Source organism: Volvox carteri (assembly GCF_000143455.1).
Source record: "Volvox carteri f. nagariensis unplaced genomic scaffold VOLCAscaffold_61, whole genome shotgun sequence".
In the NCBI taxonomy this organism is placed as follows: Eukaryota; Viridiplantae; Chlorophyta; class Chlorophyceae; order Chlamydomonadales; family Volvocaceae; genus Volvox; species Volvox carteri.
In genome coordinates, this window is record NW_003307604.1 from 49,900 (window position 1) to 66,880 (window position 16,981).

Here is a 16,981-nt window from a genome sequence, read left to right on the forward strand (position 1 = left end):
AAGCAACCCTTGCAATGTTGCTTCGGGGATTATGTCGGTGTCGGGAGGAAGTGACTCCGCAGACGCCGAGGATTCAGAAATGAGCTCAGATTGCACAAGCATTAAATAGCTTCGTGCGCCTTTGGCAATCCTCCGTGCAGCTGCTTTAGCTGACATCGTTTCCACCGTACTCGCAGCATAGAGAGTGGCGGTAACGTAATTCATGATGGCAATACCATCTAGGTGATCGTCGTCGTCTGCTGAAGACCAAAAGGAAGGCCTCACGACAACAGTATCGCCGGTAGCTTTCCGTACTGTAAGCGTGTGTGATTCCCAACACATTTTCGCTTTCTTGCGCTCCAACCAGTCATCAGCGAGAATAATTTCAACGCCTGGAACACCTTGCTTTAAAACAAGTAGTGTGACTGTTTCATGAAAGGAGCCTATACGGAGCTTAGCGGTAATCGAGCCATTGATAAGCTCATGAGTTCCGTTCGCGACGCGAACAGTAGAGATAGTGCAAGGACGGACAGAAAGAGCCATCCTGCGGACAGCTTCGAGAGAAATGAAGCCGTCGGCAACCCGGCCGCAATTGGCACCGGAGTCGGCAAGAACTTTGCACGCCGTTTGACACAAGCGAGCATCAAAAAGCATAGTGCGGCCATTGCTATCCAAGCTGTTAAGCTGCACCGATTTGGACGGCGGGTCATACCAAAGCTGTAATGGCCAAGGGATGCCCGGCAAGTCCGAACGCGTTCCAACGTCTACTGGTTGGGAGAACAACTGTGTTCCAACAGCATAAGTTTTGAGTAGCTGGTATCCAGCGGAACGCATAAGACACTCGACTTGAGTCCATTTAGGAACGGCGAACACCGCCGAAGTTGTTTTAGGATTTTTTAGCTTACAGCGGTGGTAATGTTGCTGCCATTCTTTAATATGAGTGTATGGGGGATTGATCCAAACAAACTCGCCAGAGACGTCCGTATCAAAGAACGAGTTGGATGGAGAGGCAAAGCGCGAACAGAGACTGTTGTCGCCCGAGTCGTTACAAGCGGCATCGAACGTAAATTGACGCCCAAGTTCGTTCTCAACCCTTCGAAATTCATCACGAAGGAACATCCGATCACATATCAACGGATCGCAAACAGGCGGAACAACAGAGTCCCTAATCTTCAAGTCAGGCTCGGCAGAAGAGACTTTGTCTACACGTGCTACCGCCTGCTTGCAAAACACCCCCTCGCGCTTGCCAGCGTCCTAATTAGCCGGTCGGTTCGCGTTTAGACTAGCCGTCTTCTCCTGCAGTCGGGCCATCTGCTCCTGCAGGTGGCGAAGGCAGTCCTTCTTGTGCTCTTCCCAAGTCTGGTTCGCCGGTTTGAGGCGAGAGCACATCCGACACTTGAGAGGAGTACCGGACGTTGACGTCCGCGGTTTCTTCGCACGAACCGTTTCCCAGGCCTGTTTGGAAGGGGACCGAGGGCGAGATTGCTTAGGGCGAGAGGAGGAAGTAAACTTAGACGGGCCAGCTTGCGTAGTAACTACAGCAAGCTGTGCTTTGTCCTTTCCGGCTTTCCACCGAACCTCCTGACCACTAGCATACAGGATTAGCTTCTCTAAATCCTGCCAGTCTTTGCCCTCATCGTCCGTAGCGCAGCGACCGCGCAGCGCAGGAACTAAGCCCTTGATATACCAAGAGATTTGATCCGCAACACTCATATCATTCGCTTCGCGAACAATATCTGTTGTAGAACTAAGTTTGTGGCGGTCAGCTCTCTGGACGAACTGGTTTCCGTATCATGCCGTGCAGATCGCACGGGCATCTCTAGGGCACCTTGCCCTATATTAGCTTCCGCTTATCTGTCTAACTTGTAACACAACGACGTGCTAAGGTTGTATGCAATACGTGCTAAGCAACGGCATAGTTACCATTCACAACAGGTTATGAGCCCCGCATAAGGCGGGAAGCAACGATACAAATGTCTGAGCGAATGACCTACACGGAAAGGCTAAACGTGGCAAATAGGACCACTTGGCTCATACGAACTAAAGCAGAGATCATCAAGCTGAAAGCTGGAAGTGCGCTCGTAAATGCGCTTGACGAAAGCAATTCTACCTCGGTTGAACGACATCAGACGGCGTGCGCCGTCATCTGCGGGCTACTGGACGATAAAGATCTCCCGCTACTTGAGAAGCATAAGGACGCGCGGGACTTGCTCAACGCGCTAGACGAAAGGTACAAGGGGCTAATGGAGCATCACGTGACCCGGCTGTGGAGGGACTTTAACGCGTTCAAAATGCAGCCTAATCAAAGCCTAAGGGACTACATCAAGCGGATTAAGGACATCGTCGAGGAGCTGACTGCATGCAAGCAGCCGGTAGCCGATGCGAACGCGGTCTTGATTGCCCTTAAGGGGCTCCCCTCCAGATATGACCCATACGTTGCACCGTATTATAGCACAACGTTGATGCCGAAGACGCTGGATGAGCTCGAGAACAACCTGTTGGGCGTCGAGACCGTTATCGACGAACGAGCATCAACGAGCGTACTGCCCAACACCCTCTTCGCCGGTAAGGGCGATCAAGATAGGGGCAACGAGCGCGGCGGTGGTAACAGCCGCGGTGGAGGCTACAGGCGTGGAAACAAGTACGGCGGCGGTAACGGCATTAGGTGTTTCAACTGCAAGGAAATCGGTCACTGCGCCAAGGAATGCCCCAAGCCTAAGAAGGAGTGCGCGAAGTGTCATCTGTTGGGTCATACTGCCGAAGAGTGTAGGAACAGACGTCGCCGTGGTGGAGATGGAGGTGCTGGAAACGACGGCGGATATGCCGCCGCCGTGGTTGAGCGCCCGCTGTTCATGCTGGAGCTGGGGGATTCGCCATCGCGTACGGTGGCGGCTGAAATGCTTGAGCTAGAATCCACTCCGGCGTTTACTGTGTCACCGTCGGCTGCGTCGGGCAGTACGGAGACGTCAGGGCCACAGCTGCGGGAGCTAGACGCTACCTGGTACCTGGACTCTGGCGCTATCTACCATGTCACGCCGGACGCACGGTCACTAAGGGACTACAAACCTTGTGACCCGATTCCGCTGAAGTGTGGCGGAGGTGAGGTGCACTACGCGGTTGGTTATGGGGACCTGTTGGTAGAAGTCGTGAAGGAACAAACTGACTGTTATTCATTCCACATCGGGAATAACTACTACCATAAGCAGAAGGGCCCAGTAGTAATCAAGATTAGAAACGTGTACTACGTGCCTGGGTTCAAGTTTCGGCTCTTGGCGCTTAAACAGCTGACGAATGATGGTGCGCAGTTTTCGGGCTCTGGGACGAGCATGGATGATTGGAATTCCCGGGAACAATGGTCTTTATACGCACATTGCAAGTATTCTGTTTATTCCGTCAAAGTCAAGGAGAAGCTGCCGAGAATGCAGTCTGGTGGACCGGTTGCGTCAGTACATCTTGTAGCAGATCGCGCACGACTGTGGCATTCACGCTTTGGCCACCTGAGCTACGGTAACTTGGCGCGACTGGCTGACGAAGAGATGGTCGCTGGCCTTGACGTGACACCGAAGAAGTTCCGAGAGGTTGGTGCGGCGGTGTGTGAAGGGTGCGTAATGGGCAAGCATTCTAGGAAACCCTTTCCGGAGTCACACTCCAGTGTGGGCCGGGCTCTAGAACGAGTCCATATGGACCTCGCAGGGCCGATGTCTGTAGAGTCCTATGGGGGAAATAGCTATGTCGCCACTTTTCTGGACGAGTACACCGGGCTTTCGGTAGTGTCGTTCTTGAAGCTGAAGAGTGAGGCAATAGCTGTCGTTAAGTCCGTGCTGACCCTGTTGGAAAACCAGTGTGGGCAGAAGGTGAAGGAGGTACGTACGGATCGAGGAAGGGAGTATTTGAATGCTGAGCTGAGGGAGTTCTACGGTGAGCGGGGGATTGTGCATCAGACCTCTGCTCCTTACACCCCCCAGCAGAATGGTATTGCTGAGCGCCTGAATCGCACGCTGATGGAGAAAGTTGGGTGCATGTTAATCGAGAGTGGCCTGCCTTCACGTGGGTGGGCGTTAGCGATGCATACGGCAAATTATTTGCGCAATCGTTCCCCTGTCCATGGTCTCAAAGGGACGCCGTTTGAGCATTTCTATGGGCAAAAGCCCAACGTGTCAGATCTGCGTGTGTTTGGCTGTGTGGCTTATATTCGAGTACCTGATCACCAACGCAGGAAGATCGATCCGGTATCTATGAAGGGTGTTTTTGTGGGCTACGAGCCGGAGTCTAAGGCATACCGTGTGCTTATGCCGGATGGACGACAGCTAGTCAGCCGTGAGGTTAAGTTTGATGAGCGTGCCTTCGGTTTGATGAGTGTTAAGGGCCCGCAGTACCGGGTAGAGGTGGTCAGGGATGAAGATGAAGAGTCTGAGACGGGATGGATGCAAGAGGGTGAAGAGGAGAGTGAAGATAGTTCTGATGTGCAGTCGTCTATCTCGTTTGATGTCTTTGAGGGTTCGGTTACCGTGGGAGCAAACGATAGCTCCGGTGCCGAGCCTGCTTCTGCGTCTGGGGGCGTGGGTACCGTGGGAGCAAACGATAGCTCCGGTGCCGGATCTGCTTCTGCATCTGGGGGCGTGGGTTCTGTGGGAGGGAATAATAGTTCCAGTACCCTGTCCGCTGAGGGGGGGAATGAGCAACCGAGAAACCCTCCACAACTTCGTACCTCAACGCGTTCTAATAAGGGAGTGCCGCCTGTTAAGTTGAATTTATCTGCGGTTAATGGAGTGCCGTTGACGTATGAGGAAGCAATGAAATCCCCAGAAGCACCTATGTGGAAGCAAGCCATGGATGAAGAGCTTGCGTCTATCAGGGCAAATGAAGTATGGCGCTTAGAAATTCCCCCGAAGAGTGTACGTCCCCTACCTGTTAAGTGGGTATTTTCTTTGAAGAAGGATGAGCATGGTGAAATTGTGCGTTATAAGGCGCGTTTGGTCGCGAAGGGGTTTGCTCAAGTGGAAGGCCGGGATTATGAGGAGGTCTGGGCACCAGTTAGCAAGCATACTACGTTGCGTGCTTTGCTGTCTGGTTGCGGCTCGTGATCTTGAGTTGCACCAGTTAGATGTCAAGACTGCTTTTCTGAATGGTGAGCTGGAAGAAACGGTTTATATCCAGCAGCCACCTGGCTATGTTGAGGGCGAACCTTATTTGGCATGCAAGTTGGAGAAGGCTCTGTATGGGCTGAAACAGGCCCCCCGTGCTTGGTATGCGCGACTTAGGTCGGAGTTAGAAGCTATGAATTTCACTGTGTCCCAAGCTGATCCGGGATTGTTTTACCGGGATGTTCTAGGAGAGCGCGTATATTTGCTGGTCTATGTGGATGACCTTCTAATTGCTGCGAAGGATATTAATATCGTACGTCAGTTGAAAGATAAGTTGAAATCCATCTTTGATGTGCGTGACTTGGGTGAGGCCCGTGTGTTTTTTGGGTTTTGAGATTGAGCGTAATCGGGCCGAGCGTACAATGAAGGTATCACAGAAGAGGTACGCCAAGGGGCTAGTTGAGAAGTACGGGCTGGAAGATGCCAACGGGCGTGCTGTGCCTTTGTCGCACGGCACTACCTTGCATTCAGCTGGCCAACCACTTGATGTACGGCAATTCCGGTTTGGAGAGCTTATTGGGAGTCTGCTATATTTGTCGGTGGGCACTAGGCCTGATATTGCATATTCCGTGGGAGCTCTTGCCCGTCACATGTCCAAGCCCACGGTGGAGCATTGGCAGGCGGCGAAAGGGGTTGTTCGGTACATTGCTGGTACGGCTGGTCTGGGTATTGTCTTTTCTCCGAAGTCGAGTAATCCATCTTTGCATGGGTATTGCGACTCGGACTATGCAGCATGCGTAGATACGCGTCGTTCAACTACCGGCTACGTGTTTTTGAATGCTGGTGGAGCTGTTAGTTGGTCAAGTCGTTTGCAGCCTACCGTGGCTACGTCAACCGCGGAGGCAGAGTATATGGCGAGTGGAGCGGCAACTAAGGAGGCTTTGTGGTACCGTCACTTGGCACGTGATTTACAGATGCGGGTGTCTTCGGTACCTATCTTGTGCGATAGTCAGGCGGCAATCAAGATCATCAACAATCCGATTTCGTCCGCTAGGTCAAAGCACATCGACGTGCTTCACCATTTCGTTCGCGAGCGTGTAGCGCGGGGTGAGATCGTGTTTTCCTACTGCAAGTCGGCGGACATGGTCGCTGATTGTCTGACGAAGCCTTTGCCTCTTCCTCAGTTCAAGAAGTGCATCCAGGCGATGGGTCTGCGTTGAGAAGTTTTGCCTTTGGAGTTTTTCAGTTCCCAGAGGTCTGCCCGCGTGGGAGTGTTGTAGAACTAAGTTTGTGGCGGTCAGCTCTCTGGACGAACTGGTTTCCGTATCATGCCGTGCAGATCGCACGGGCATCTCTAGGGCACCTTGCCCTATATTAGCTTCCGCTTATCTGTCTAACTTGTAACACAACGACGTGCTAAGGTTGTATGCAATACGTGCTAAGCAACGGCATAGTTACCATTCACAACAATATCGTAGAAGCGCTGCGTATACTCTGGTACGGACTCGTCTATTTTCATATCGTACTCGTGCGCATGCAAACGATCGCGTGCGGCCATCGCGGTGTCGCGCTTCGCATCCCCATATTGTAACAGGAATTTATCACGCAACAAATCGCGGGTAAGTGGTTGCGCGCCGGACTTGTGCTTAAGGAAAAGGTCTGCGGCCCACTCCTGAGCCTTGCCCGTAAGCCAGAACATAAAGTGCTCAAGCGGGTCCATTTGCGACAAGTCAAAATATTGCATAAGGAGCGCAAACCATGTCTTAGTATTAGTAATTTGCGAATCCTTCTTTCCACTAAAACGAGGTGGTGCAAGGATACGCTTATTTACCTCGGAGGGACGAGCAGACTTGGAAGGAGGGGCCGCCGAGCCGGAAGGACCACCGGCTTGCTTGGCGATGCCCTCGCCCCAGAGCTGCTTGACCTCTTCCAAGCGTACTTCGGGATTAAGGTGGCGCTGCAGAAGCGCCTGGAAAGCGCAATTCTGCAGCATATCCACGTCAAGAAACGCGGCCAGATTGCTGTCCAGCGTCTCGCAGATGCCATCAATAATTATCGTCTTACGCCTAGTGTCTGACGTACTCGGAGGCGGCGACGTAGGTGACAAATCCCGAAGCTGCGCTTGCACATCCTTCAGGGCGGAGGTTATTTCACCCAAGCGCTTGCCGTATTCGGCGAGAATGCCGTGAACCTCTCCCTTAAAGGAAGATAATTCCGCTTGAAGAGCGGGGACTTGATTGTCGCGAGCCGCGCGAAGCATTTCCTGGACCTGTGCGGCTGCCGCAGCCTGCGCTGGCGTACGCGCCGGAAGCCCGCCCGTAGAAGGCGAGGCCCGCTGCGCGGTCTCCGAAGGCGATTCCGCCGGAGAATCAACGTCCATCTGTGGACAATTAACAGGAATATTATTAATATGATGTTCCTTATTGGGAATAGCCAAAGGGTGTTCGTCTTCATCGTCGGACTCAGTAGCCTCGGGCGCAGTAGGGTCCTGTTCCTGAAGGGATGCTTCGCGGTACCTTTCATACAATTTTTGAAGCTTAAGGAATTTAGTCAAACGCTTTAGCGCGGCCTTATTGTAGCGCATCGCGTCAAGGAGGATCGAACTTGACGCTCGATACCAATGTAGCAGTCGCTCACCTGACGGGAGGACTGACAGAGCGGAAGCGTGGAGTTATTAGTCCTCGTCGATGTAGGAAGAAGTCCAACCAAGCGGCAAGCACTAGCATACATAAGATGTGTACGTAACGGTTAGAGACGGCGGCAGCGGAGTCTTGAACTCCGAACACCTAGTAATGTGATACGTCAGTGTCTGGCCAGAACACCCCGCCCGGGTAGTTTATATCTCGGCCTACCTGCCGGATAATCTCTACTACGGACCTTGCCGTACTAGGATAATGTTGGTGGGGCCCGGGGCCCCAGCCCGTTAGATTCGCTTACGAACAGCTGCCCAGTTCACGACATGTGACGAAACTCGGAACATGTACGAAACTTGAGTCAGATCGTTTAACAAATTAACAGTTATTGTTAAAAGTAGTCGTTAAAATATTCTAAGGGAAATGTAGCTTGCTACAGCAGTGGAATGACTTTAGCAGCACAGAAAGAGAACTGCGGGCGCTGCTGTACAGCTTGCACTGGTTGTGAGAGCAGGCACCGAACCTGTTGTACGGCCGGACAGTGCAATACCAGACGGACAGCCAACCGGCGGAATTCTGCATGGTTGGAATGAAAGGCAACGCCGCTTGCCTGCCCATAGTGGTGGAGATCCATCGCCTCTGCACCGATATGGACACAGACATTTCAGTGGTGTGGTACCCACGCAGCCGGGAGCAGCAACAGCAGGCAGACGCGCTCAGCAAATACGAAGATGGATCACAGTGGATGCTGAACCCGACCGTCTATGCAAAGCTGTGGGAGCACCCCTGCGTTCACGGCCGCAGCCCGTCTCTGGACGTTTTCGTGGACGCACACACCATGAAGGTGCCAGGTAGTTTCTTTGCGGCCAACTGGTGCCCAGGAGTCAAAGGAGTAGACGCTTTCGCCCAGGATTGGGGTTCTCCGGGGTGGGGACGCCTGGAAGGAGGGAAAACTGTTCGGCCCCTGCTGTACATTAACCCCCCGTTCAGTGCCGTGGCAAGAATGCTGCGCAAGGTGGCGGAGGAGCGGCCCGATTGTGTACTGATCCTCCCGGTCTGGCCACGCGCATGGGTGGCTATCCTAAGGACGCTGCCCATCAGAGCGCAGATGACCCTGGCCCACAGGGAGCTCTTCATCCCAGGACCACAAGTGCCCAACGCCACAAAAAGGGGCCCTATGACGCCCCGATACCGAGTGCAGGCGGTGTATGTGCTATGGTAGAGCTCTACCATAGCACATACAGGCAAGGGACGGAAGAGCTGGGAGATGGGAGGACCTAGGGTCAACACCTGGGAAGTATGTGTGGGGGGGAGAGACCGCTCCGCGGTGTGTTTTGGGGCTGATCGGAGTTGTCTTTGAAGGGTTCGGGTACCGTGGGAGTGTGGTCGCAGACGCAATGGCCTTCCCCACAATAAGTTAGTAGTGAGTATGGATCACGCGATGACGTTTAAGCAATGCATGTTGATTAAGTGCTCGTCCTGTAGTGCAGTACGGCAAGTGCGGCGCGGGATGAGCAGACCAGAATTGGCCAGAGGACAGTGACTGATACGGTAGTGCGTTACAAAGATTAGCTGGGAACAAAGTGCTGAATCCAGACAACGCAAGTTCGCCAGTCAACCGTGCAAGCAAGTGCACGTCAGAACCCGCCCACCCGCCCGTCGATGTGGTGGGGAGAGGGGAGGAGGACGAGCCACGATGTGAGCGCCAGGGCCAAGAGGGGCAGCACCAGCAGGAGGCGGAAGCTAGGATTTGGGACCGGAGCCGCGAGGGACACGAGTGGGCCGAGAGGCGTCGGTATAACGCTTCAGGACTTGAGCGCTGCAGATTTGGGAGAATGTGTGGAGCTCCGCACGGGAAGCGCCAGCGGCCTGCGTGGCCTGGATAGTACCACGACGAAACCCATGAGGAGTTTGCCCGATGTAGACACCAGCCTCCTCCAGGTGTTTGCCCACTCGCATGGCTAACGCGCTGCTGGAAAACGGACGCTCCATGAAGCGTTGGTGACCCCGGTCAGTGGGATGGAAGAGGTAGTCGGAGATTGCAGACCCTGGGGGGGCGTCGGGGGCATGGCACAGCTGCCAATAGAGGGCGAGGGTGCGGATGAAGCAATGTCCCGGAGAAGGGTCGGGGCGCAGTTCCAAAGGGGGGGCTCGACGCCCCTTGGATGTTTTGGTCCCGAGTTGTTCGACACGTATGGAAAGCGAGGGGCACCAAACGGGTCCGGCAAAGGTAGGGGAAACCCACGGAAAGGACCCCCACCACGCGGGTCACGGAAGTCACGTAGCCGCAGTTTGCCGGTGTCGTGGCCGCGGTAGCTGGTGTGCCACATGAATTGGCAGCACAACAGGTCGCGTAGTAACAGCAGCCGGGTCAGGGAGGTGGTGGAAGCCTGGAATCCGGACCAGAGGTGGTCCATGAGGGTGGTGAAGTCGCTAGGGCTGAGTGGTACGGCGGCTTGCTCCTCATAGCCACGGTCGGCGGCGAGGCGACTATAGCCAGTCTTGTAGGAGGACAAGGCGCTGGAGCAGCAGGGGTTGCCGATGCCGGTTTCATGGTCATAAGTGCTGCCATGGCCCAAGCGGTTAAACAGTCCGGAGAGTAGACCCAGATGATTGTTGACGGTGTTGGGGCTCGGGTCGTCCACACGGCGGTTGGGGAGCCAGTGCGCCCCCAGGTAGACGAGTAGGTCGTCATCAGTGCAGGATAGCAGGGTACGGCCATGGGGCAGGGTGGCCAGCCAGGCAGAGAGGTCCCGACCGGCAGCTTCCTGGCGGGCAATGGTTTCACGAGCCAGCGAGTTGTCACAGATGGTGGCGGCCTTTGCGAGGGCAGCGGTATAAAGCTGACGGCTGGAAGGTGGGTCCAGTACGGCAGAGGGTATGGAAGTGGGGCGGACGCGTGCGGCCAAGATTTGGGGCAGAGTAGGCTCCGGCAGTGCCTGGAGGGCAGAAGAAGGTAGGAGAGGTAAGCGCGACGGAAAGAAGAGACAGGACCCAGGCGTGGGGGGCAAGCCTACCGGGGGGGCAGCATCAGAGAGGCCGTGGGCGTGAGATAAGTCCAGAGCGGGCAGCGGGCTCATAGAAAGGGTGGAGAGGTTGGGCCCCCGAGGGGCAGGAACGGACGATAATAAGGTAGTTGACGAGCCAAGGAGGGGCGCCCCAAGTAGGGCCGGGGGAGGCAAGGAAAGCCTACCCGGCACAGGACAGGCAAGGGGCGAGTCCTGCAGTAAGGTAGGCAACCGTAAGAGAGGGCCGGAGAAACGGATGCGCAGAGAGAGGGGGCATGCACCGGGTAGGCAGAAGACCCAGTCGGATGATGAGGAGTCGCATAGACAAGGTGTAACAACGGTGAAGGAGGTCGCCGCTTCTGTGGAGAAGCAGAGGCTGGGTGAGGCGAAGGTGAATGGCAAAGTAGCGACGAGCGAAGTTACCTGTGGCACGAGCCGAACTAGAGGCAACGCAGCGGAGTCTTGTGAACGAGGTAGAAAATATGAATGGTAGGTAAGAGAGTCGGCGTGAGGCTGGAGGCTTACGTTTTCTGTTGACGATGACTGCATTATGTTATTTCGTACTCTCTACTCGATTGCCGTGCGAGCGGCCCACCCGCCCTCCCACTAACAGCCAAATGGCTGATCGGAGTTGTCTTTGAAGGGTTTGGGTACCGCGGGAGTGTGGTCGCGGATGCAATGGCCTTCCCCACAATAAGTTAGTAGTGAGTACGGATCACGCGATGACGTTTAAGCAATGGCCTTCTTCCCTATAGAGACTGTACGGCATCATTGGCCTTCTTCCCTATAGAGACTGTACGGCAGTATCATTTTTTACCTAAGAGGTTACCTTTTTAGAGTTAGAAATAAAGGAATAATCATTTTTTACCTAAGAGTTGAGCGGTAGCAATGAGTTTCGTACAGCCAGCACCTGCAGGGAGAAGCACGGCTCAATTCATTACACAGTCTAGAAACGAACGAAATACGTGAGCAGCAATGAATGGTATCAAATTGTGGTAGTCGTGTAGCCATTCCGAAGAAACGCATGCCATGAGGTATCAAGTCACCTCTCTGCTGCTGCGAAGCCTACTACCTAACTTCCTTTCGTCAATGCGATGCTAACACGGCGGAAGCCTAATAGGAAACGATGTAGCAACATAGACTAACAGGGTATTTCCACTTGGCCGCACACTAACATTAAGTTCAAAAAATCTCACACCTGGCTCAGCAAATCATGCAAGCGATAAGAAACTAGTTAAATACATTAATAGAAAGTAAAAGTTCTTTAAAATAATCGCGTAAAGGGGCTCCGGAGTCCGGAGCCCCTTTACCAGTGGAAACGCCTCGGACACTAAGTCCGCATTAGTGGCATACTAGTTATCAGGGCCTCAGAACTGCTGATAACTTTCAAACTGGACATTAACTTCCAGCGGGAAAATTCATAGTCAGCCATTTTCCTTCCTCAAGGCCCTACGTTGACTTTTCTATTTTCCTTTATCCACAGCCGCAAATAGCCCGTTGACCAGTGGAATTCCGAGCAGGACCGGTCGAATTGCCCACATTCCAGCAATTAGCCGACCAAACTGTAATGACTTGCGCATTGAATTACACCCACTCTTACTATAACAATGGTTTGGTGCCTTAATAGCAACCCGTCGTATGGTTCCGGGGCGCTTAGTGGAAACACCTGTTCAATAGCCACACACTAAGTCCACTTGAAAAATAATGTGGGAAAGTTAGTGTGCGGCCTAGTGGAAATACCCTGTAACAGGGTGTTTCCACTTGTCCGAACACTATCTTCGGTACACTATGTGCTAGTGTGGACTTAGTGTAGTGCTAGTGTGACGGTGTTTCCACTAGCGGCACTAAGGAGCACCGAAACATCTTATTTTAGGCGTAGCCGAAAATGTGGTTTGAAGAGGGGCGTCAGAGCGGCATTGTACGGTGCGGTTGGTTGTTATTTTGAACTGCTGTTTGCTCGGCGGTGTTTCGTCTTGTCTAATTATCTTCCGGGTGATCTCGGACTCGGCTGCTGGTTGATACGAGCTCTCTTTACCAGAACAGCTGCTAGCTGCCGTTGTTATTGTCCATTGATCAGCGGTGTGGATTTGGCGGTCTTTCTTTTTCTCTTGTAATCTTCAACTCATTTCGGTCATATCGGTCTTATCATCCGCAGCTCATTTCGTCAGTTCTTCCGGTGTTGGTTGCTGTAGACATGCCGCCCTTTGACCATTTGCGCACGACCGCCGACTGCGACCGAGAGCTGGTCTCCTTCCCACCGCTTTCATCGGATGAACTGGACTTGTTGCAACGGGTAGAAGATCAGCTCCTGGCCATCGACGAGGCGTTGGCGACAGACCTCAGCCAACAGGAGCAGCATCTGCCCGCGCGGGCCTCGAAATCAGCCAAAGAGGCCCACACAGCCAAGATCGAGTCCATTAGGCGCAAGTATGAGGCTCAGTGTTCGAGGCTCCTTCGAGCCAACCCGACCGTCCCGGACCTGAAGACTTGTGATGCCGCTCGGCTCGCGATCCAGGAGTGTAAACTTCAGCTCGTCTCCGGCGTGCCGCTTCAAGGCTGGCACCCCCTCCCAAATGTGGGCGAGGAGGACACAGGTGAGCTCCCCACGTTGGACAACGCGGGACCGGGTGGCTCGGGTGGGCCGGGTCAGCTCGGTCGCATCCAGGGCACCGCGGAGGACGGAGCTCAGGGGGCTCATGTTCCGGCGGGATCTGACCTTGAAACATTAGTCGACAACAGTGGGTACAACCAGCTGGCGCGGGCGATCATCGGCAACCTAGAGACGCAGCCCGCCCAGGGAGCAGCTCCTACCCAGGCGGCCGCAGCCGCCTGGCCGGCACTCCGCCCTCCAGCGGCCGTTTGACCCGAGGCCCCTCACCAGGCTGGCATCATAGTAGTTCGGCATGCGCCCCCCCCGCCGCACCCCTTCAACGCACCCCTCCAGCGCTCGCTGGGCCAAGCCACCACCGGAGGCCTGTTGGCAGCCGACCTGACCGCTGCCCCTGGCTTGCTGGGACCCTTCAGCGATATGCTCGGCCTCGCAGCAGACCGGGAGGACGTCCTGGACACCGTGCCGGAGTGGGGATCGATGTTCAAGGCGGCAGGACGACAGCGCCTGGCGTCCGACCAGTCAGCTTTCAACAGTCATGCAAACCGCGTCATCAACCACAACATTGCGGCCGCTAGGCGGCTGCAATGGAGTTCGACGGGACGCAGGACCCCGAAGCACGGGCGCAGCTGGCCGTGCAGGTGGTGCAGCACTACAAGACAGCATCCGAGGCGCAGCAGACCCAGAAGCAGCTCAACGACATGTCACAGCTGCTGCCCTACAGGGAGGTCATCCGCCTGGCAAAGGATGGGGACCCGCACAAGACCTCCCTCGTCGCCTGCCTCGCTTCTCTCTCCTCCGAGCAGCGAGCGTACCTGGGCGCGGCGCTTACAGGACAGACTCAGTCGGCCAACCGGTCTGGCTCCAAGCGGCCCTTCGCCGCCATGTTGGCCCCCGGGGGGGGCTCCCAAGAGGGCCCCGAGGACATCACGTGCCTAATCTGCAACCAGCGGGGCCACTGCTTTCGAAACTGCCCACAACTCCAGGCCATGCCCAGGGACCAGCAGCAGGCAGCCATCAACAGGGCTCGGGCGCGCTTGCGGGCGGGCGCCCGTGGGGCACCGGCTTCAGTGTAGGTCGCGGAGGCGCCGGCCGCCACTTGCCCCCTCCCTGGAACGCCACCCGAGCGGCCGGGGCCTGGGGGCATACCCATCAAGGCGGCCGGCGCCCAACAACAAGCGGACATCGCTGCCCAATGTGAGTTCCAAAAGGGGCTGCTTGTGCACCCCGTCCCCGTTGGGCCTTGCTTGCATGTCGTGAAGAGGCCGAGTTATAGTGCGGTGTGCCTTGCTTAGGGCGCCTGTCAGTGTTTTGGGGAGGGACTACCCCGCGTTGCCCTGTGTTGGGTCGTACCTGCCTTGTCCGCGAGCCGGCGTTCGAGCTGCCCTCCCCATTGGGCGATAGACGGGGCGTGCACCGCGATACCGGCCCCCTCCTCGGGGATAAGGAGGCGTAGTGCTGACGTTTAGCCCAGTTGGAGGGCCCCCACATGCTGCGGGTTAGAGCTGCCCTCCCTGTCGGGTGATAGACGGGGCGTGCACCGCGATATCGGCCCCCTCCTCGGGGATAAGGAGGCGTCGTGCTGACGTTTAGCCCAGTTGGAGGGCCCCCACACGCTGCGGGTTAGAGCTGTCCTCCCCGTCGGGTGATAGACGGGGTGTGCACCGCGATATCGGCCCCCTCCTCGGGGATAAGGAGGCGTCGTGCTGACGTTTAGCCCAGTTGGAGGGCCCCCACACGCTGCGGGTTAGAGCTGTCCTCCCCGTCTGGTGATAGACGGGGTGTGCACCGCGATATCGGCCCCCTCCTCGGGGATAAGGAAGTGGCAGATGATTGTTCCGGGGGTGCATGGTTCGGTTTTCCCCCCCCCCTGTCCCGTTCGATGAGTGTAGGTGCGGGCCCCGCGCCTCCGCAGCAACTTGAGATGGTCTCCGACGCAGTGGCTGCAGAGGCCACTGCAGCAGTGGTAGCACAGGCGTCAGCCTTAGTGGTGGCGGCCATGATCCCCGAACCGCTCCATCTGGCCCCGGGGCGCCCTTGGTTCGGACAGGCGGGCAGCAAGCTCGTCACCGAGGCATGGCTGCGGTATGGAGTGGATACACCAGCGTCCCGCAACATCTGGACATCTGGACATCTGGATTTGGCGGTCTTTCTTTCCCACCCGCCCACCCTTTCGAACTTTGGTTTCCTGGCTTGGTGAAAGGCTAGATTTTGTTTAGAGGCCCAGTGGCGGGGCAGTAGCTCGTGTGGGAGGTACTGCCCCGCCACTGGGCCACTACTGGGCCGCTACGGGGTACCAACTGGGCCGCAACCCGTCTCAGGAGTAACTAGTCCAGTTGCTAGGGGGGGGCCGTAACACGTCGTTTGGCTGCCATAGGGCTGGGAGCTTGGGAGCCTGGGGGCCTGGGAGCTTGGGAGCCTGGGGGCCTGGGAGCTTGGGAGCCTGGGGGCCTGGGAGCCTGGGAGCCTGGGGACCTGGGGGCCTGGGAGCTTGGGAGCCTGGGGGCCTGGGAGCTTGGGAGCCTGGGGGCCTGGGAGCCTGGGAGCCTGGGGACCTGGGAGCCTGGGGGCCTGGGGGCCTGGGAGCCTGGGGACCTGGGAGCCTGGGGGCCTGGGAGCCTGGGGGCCTGGGAGCCTGGGGGCCTGGAAGCCTGGGGGCCTGGGAGCCTAGGGACCTGGGAGCCTGGGAGCTTGGGAGCCTGGGGGCCTGTGTAACACAGCAAAGGTGTAACCCGGGATGCTCAGATTGGCATTTGCATCGTTACATTGCCCCCCACTTAGCAATGAACGTCCTCAGCCATTATTTTGAGCACAGGAGCCATCCCACCTCGCGCCAGTGCGCTGGTTTATCCATTACACCATGAAATCGCCAATTTGCGACTTACCGGTTGTCAGAATGGAACTGCCGACCCGAAGTTTGTTAGGGAAGTCGTGCGGTCCCGTCTTGATACCATTGTAACACAGCAAAGGCGTAACCCGGGATGCTCAGATTGGCATTTGCGTTGTTACAGCCTGGGGGCCTGGGAGCTTGGGAGCCTGGGGGCCTGGGAGCTTGGGAGCCAGGGGACCTGGGAGCCTGGGGGCCTGGGAGCTTGGGAGCCTGGGGACCTGGGAGCCTGGGAGCCGGGGGCCTGGGAGGCTGGGAGCCTGGAGACCAGGGAGCTTGGGAGCCTGGGGACCTGGGTGCCTGGGGGCCTGGGAGCTTGAGGACCTGGGGCCCTGGGAGCCTGGGAGCCTGGGGAACCTGGGGGTCTGGGAGCTTGTGAGCCTGAGGGCCTGGGAGCCTGGTGTTGTAGCGCCTTATAGCGTTACAGAGCCAAATCGCAAAGTGATGAAGGTGTGATTTGATTAAGACTGATCTATGAACAGCCTATGAATACTTTAAGATTAATAAGTGTTTCCTAATTAAGGATTGACACTCTTTCCGGGTCCCTACCCTAATCGAACAGACACCTCGGTCTACCCAGCTGTCAGGTGGTCCGAAGGGACACTCTACGACGGCGGCCTCCTAAGCAACGAGTATTATATATACTCGGGAGGGAGCCTGGGATGGATGATTAATATATTTATATATTAACAAAGAGACAGAGTTTAATTACTCTTTCTTTAGACAAGAGCCCAGACCTTGGCGGAGCGAATCCGTCCTGTGACTCCAAAATGTTAGCGTGT

At 56.0% G+C, this 16,981-nt stretch overlaps 1 protein-coding gene across 1 annotated transcript; it reads left to right on the top strand.

Annotated features, from left to right (window-relative positions):
• Positions 1-12,898: 12,898 nt before the first annotated feature.
• Positions 12,899-15,512, top strand: VOLCADRAFT_97441 (uncharacterized protein; the record flags this gene model as incomplete). The annotated part of the gene is made up of 4 exons (XM_002956408.1): positions 12,899-13,298; positions 13,749-13,953; positions 14,037-14,365; positions 15,205-15,512. 4 exons carry the CDS (start codon positions 12,899-12,901, stop codon positions 15,510-15,512), a joined length of 1,242 nt encoding a protein of 413 aa, XP_002956454.1.
• Positions 15,513-16,981: the final 1,469 nt, after the last annotated feature.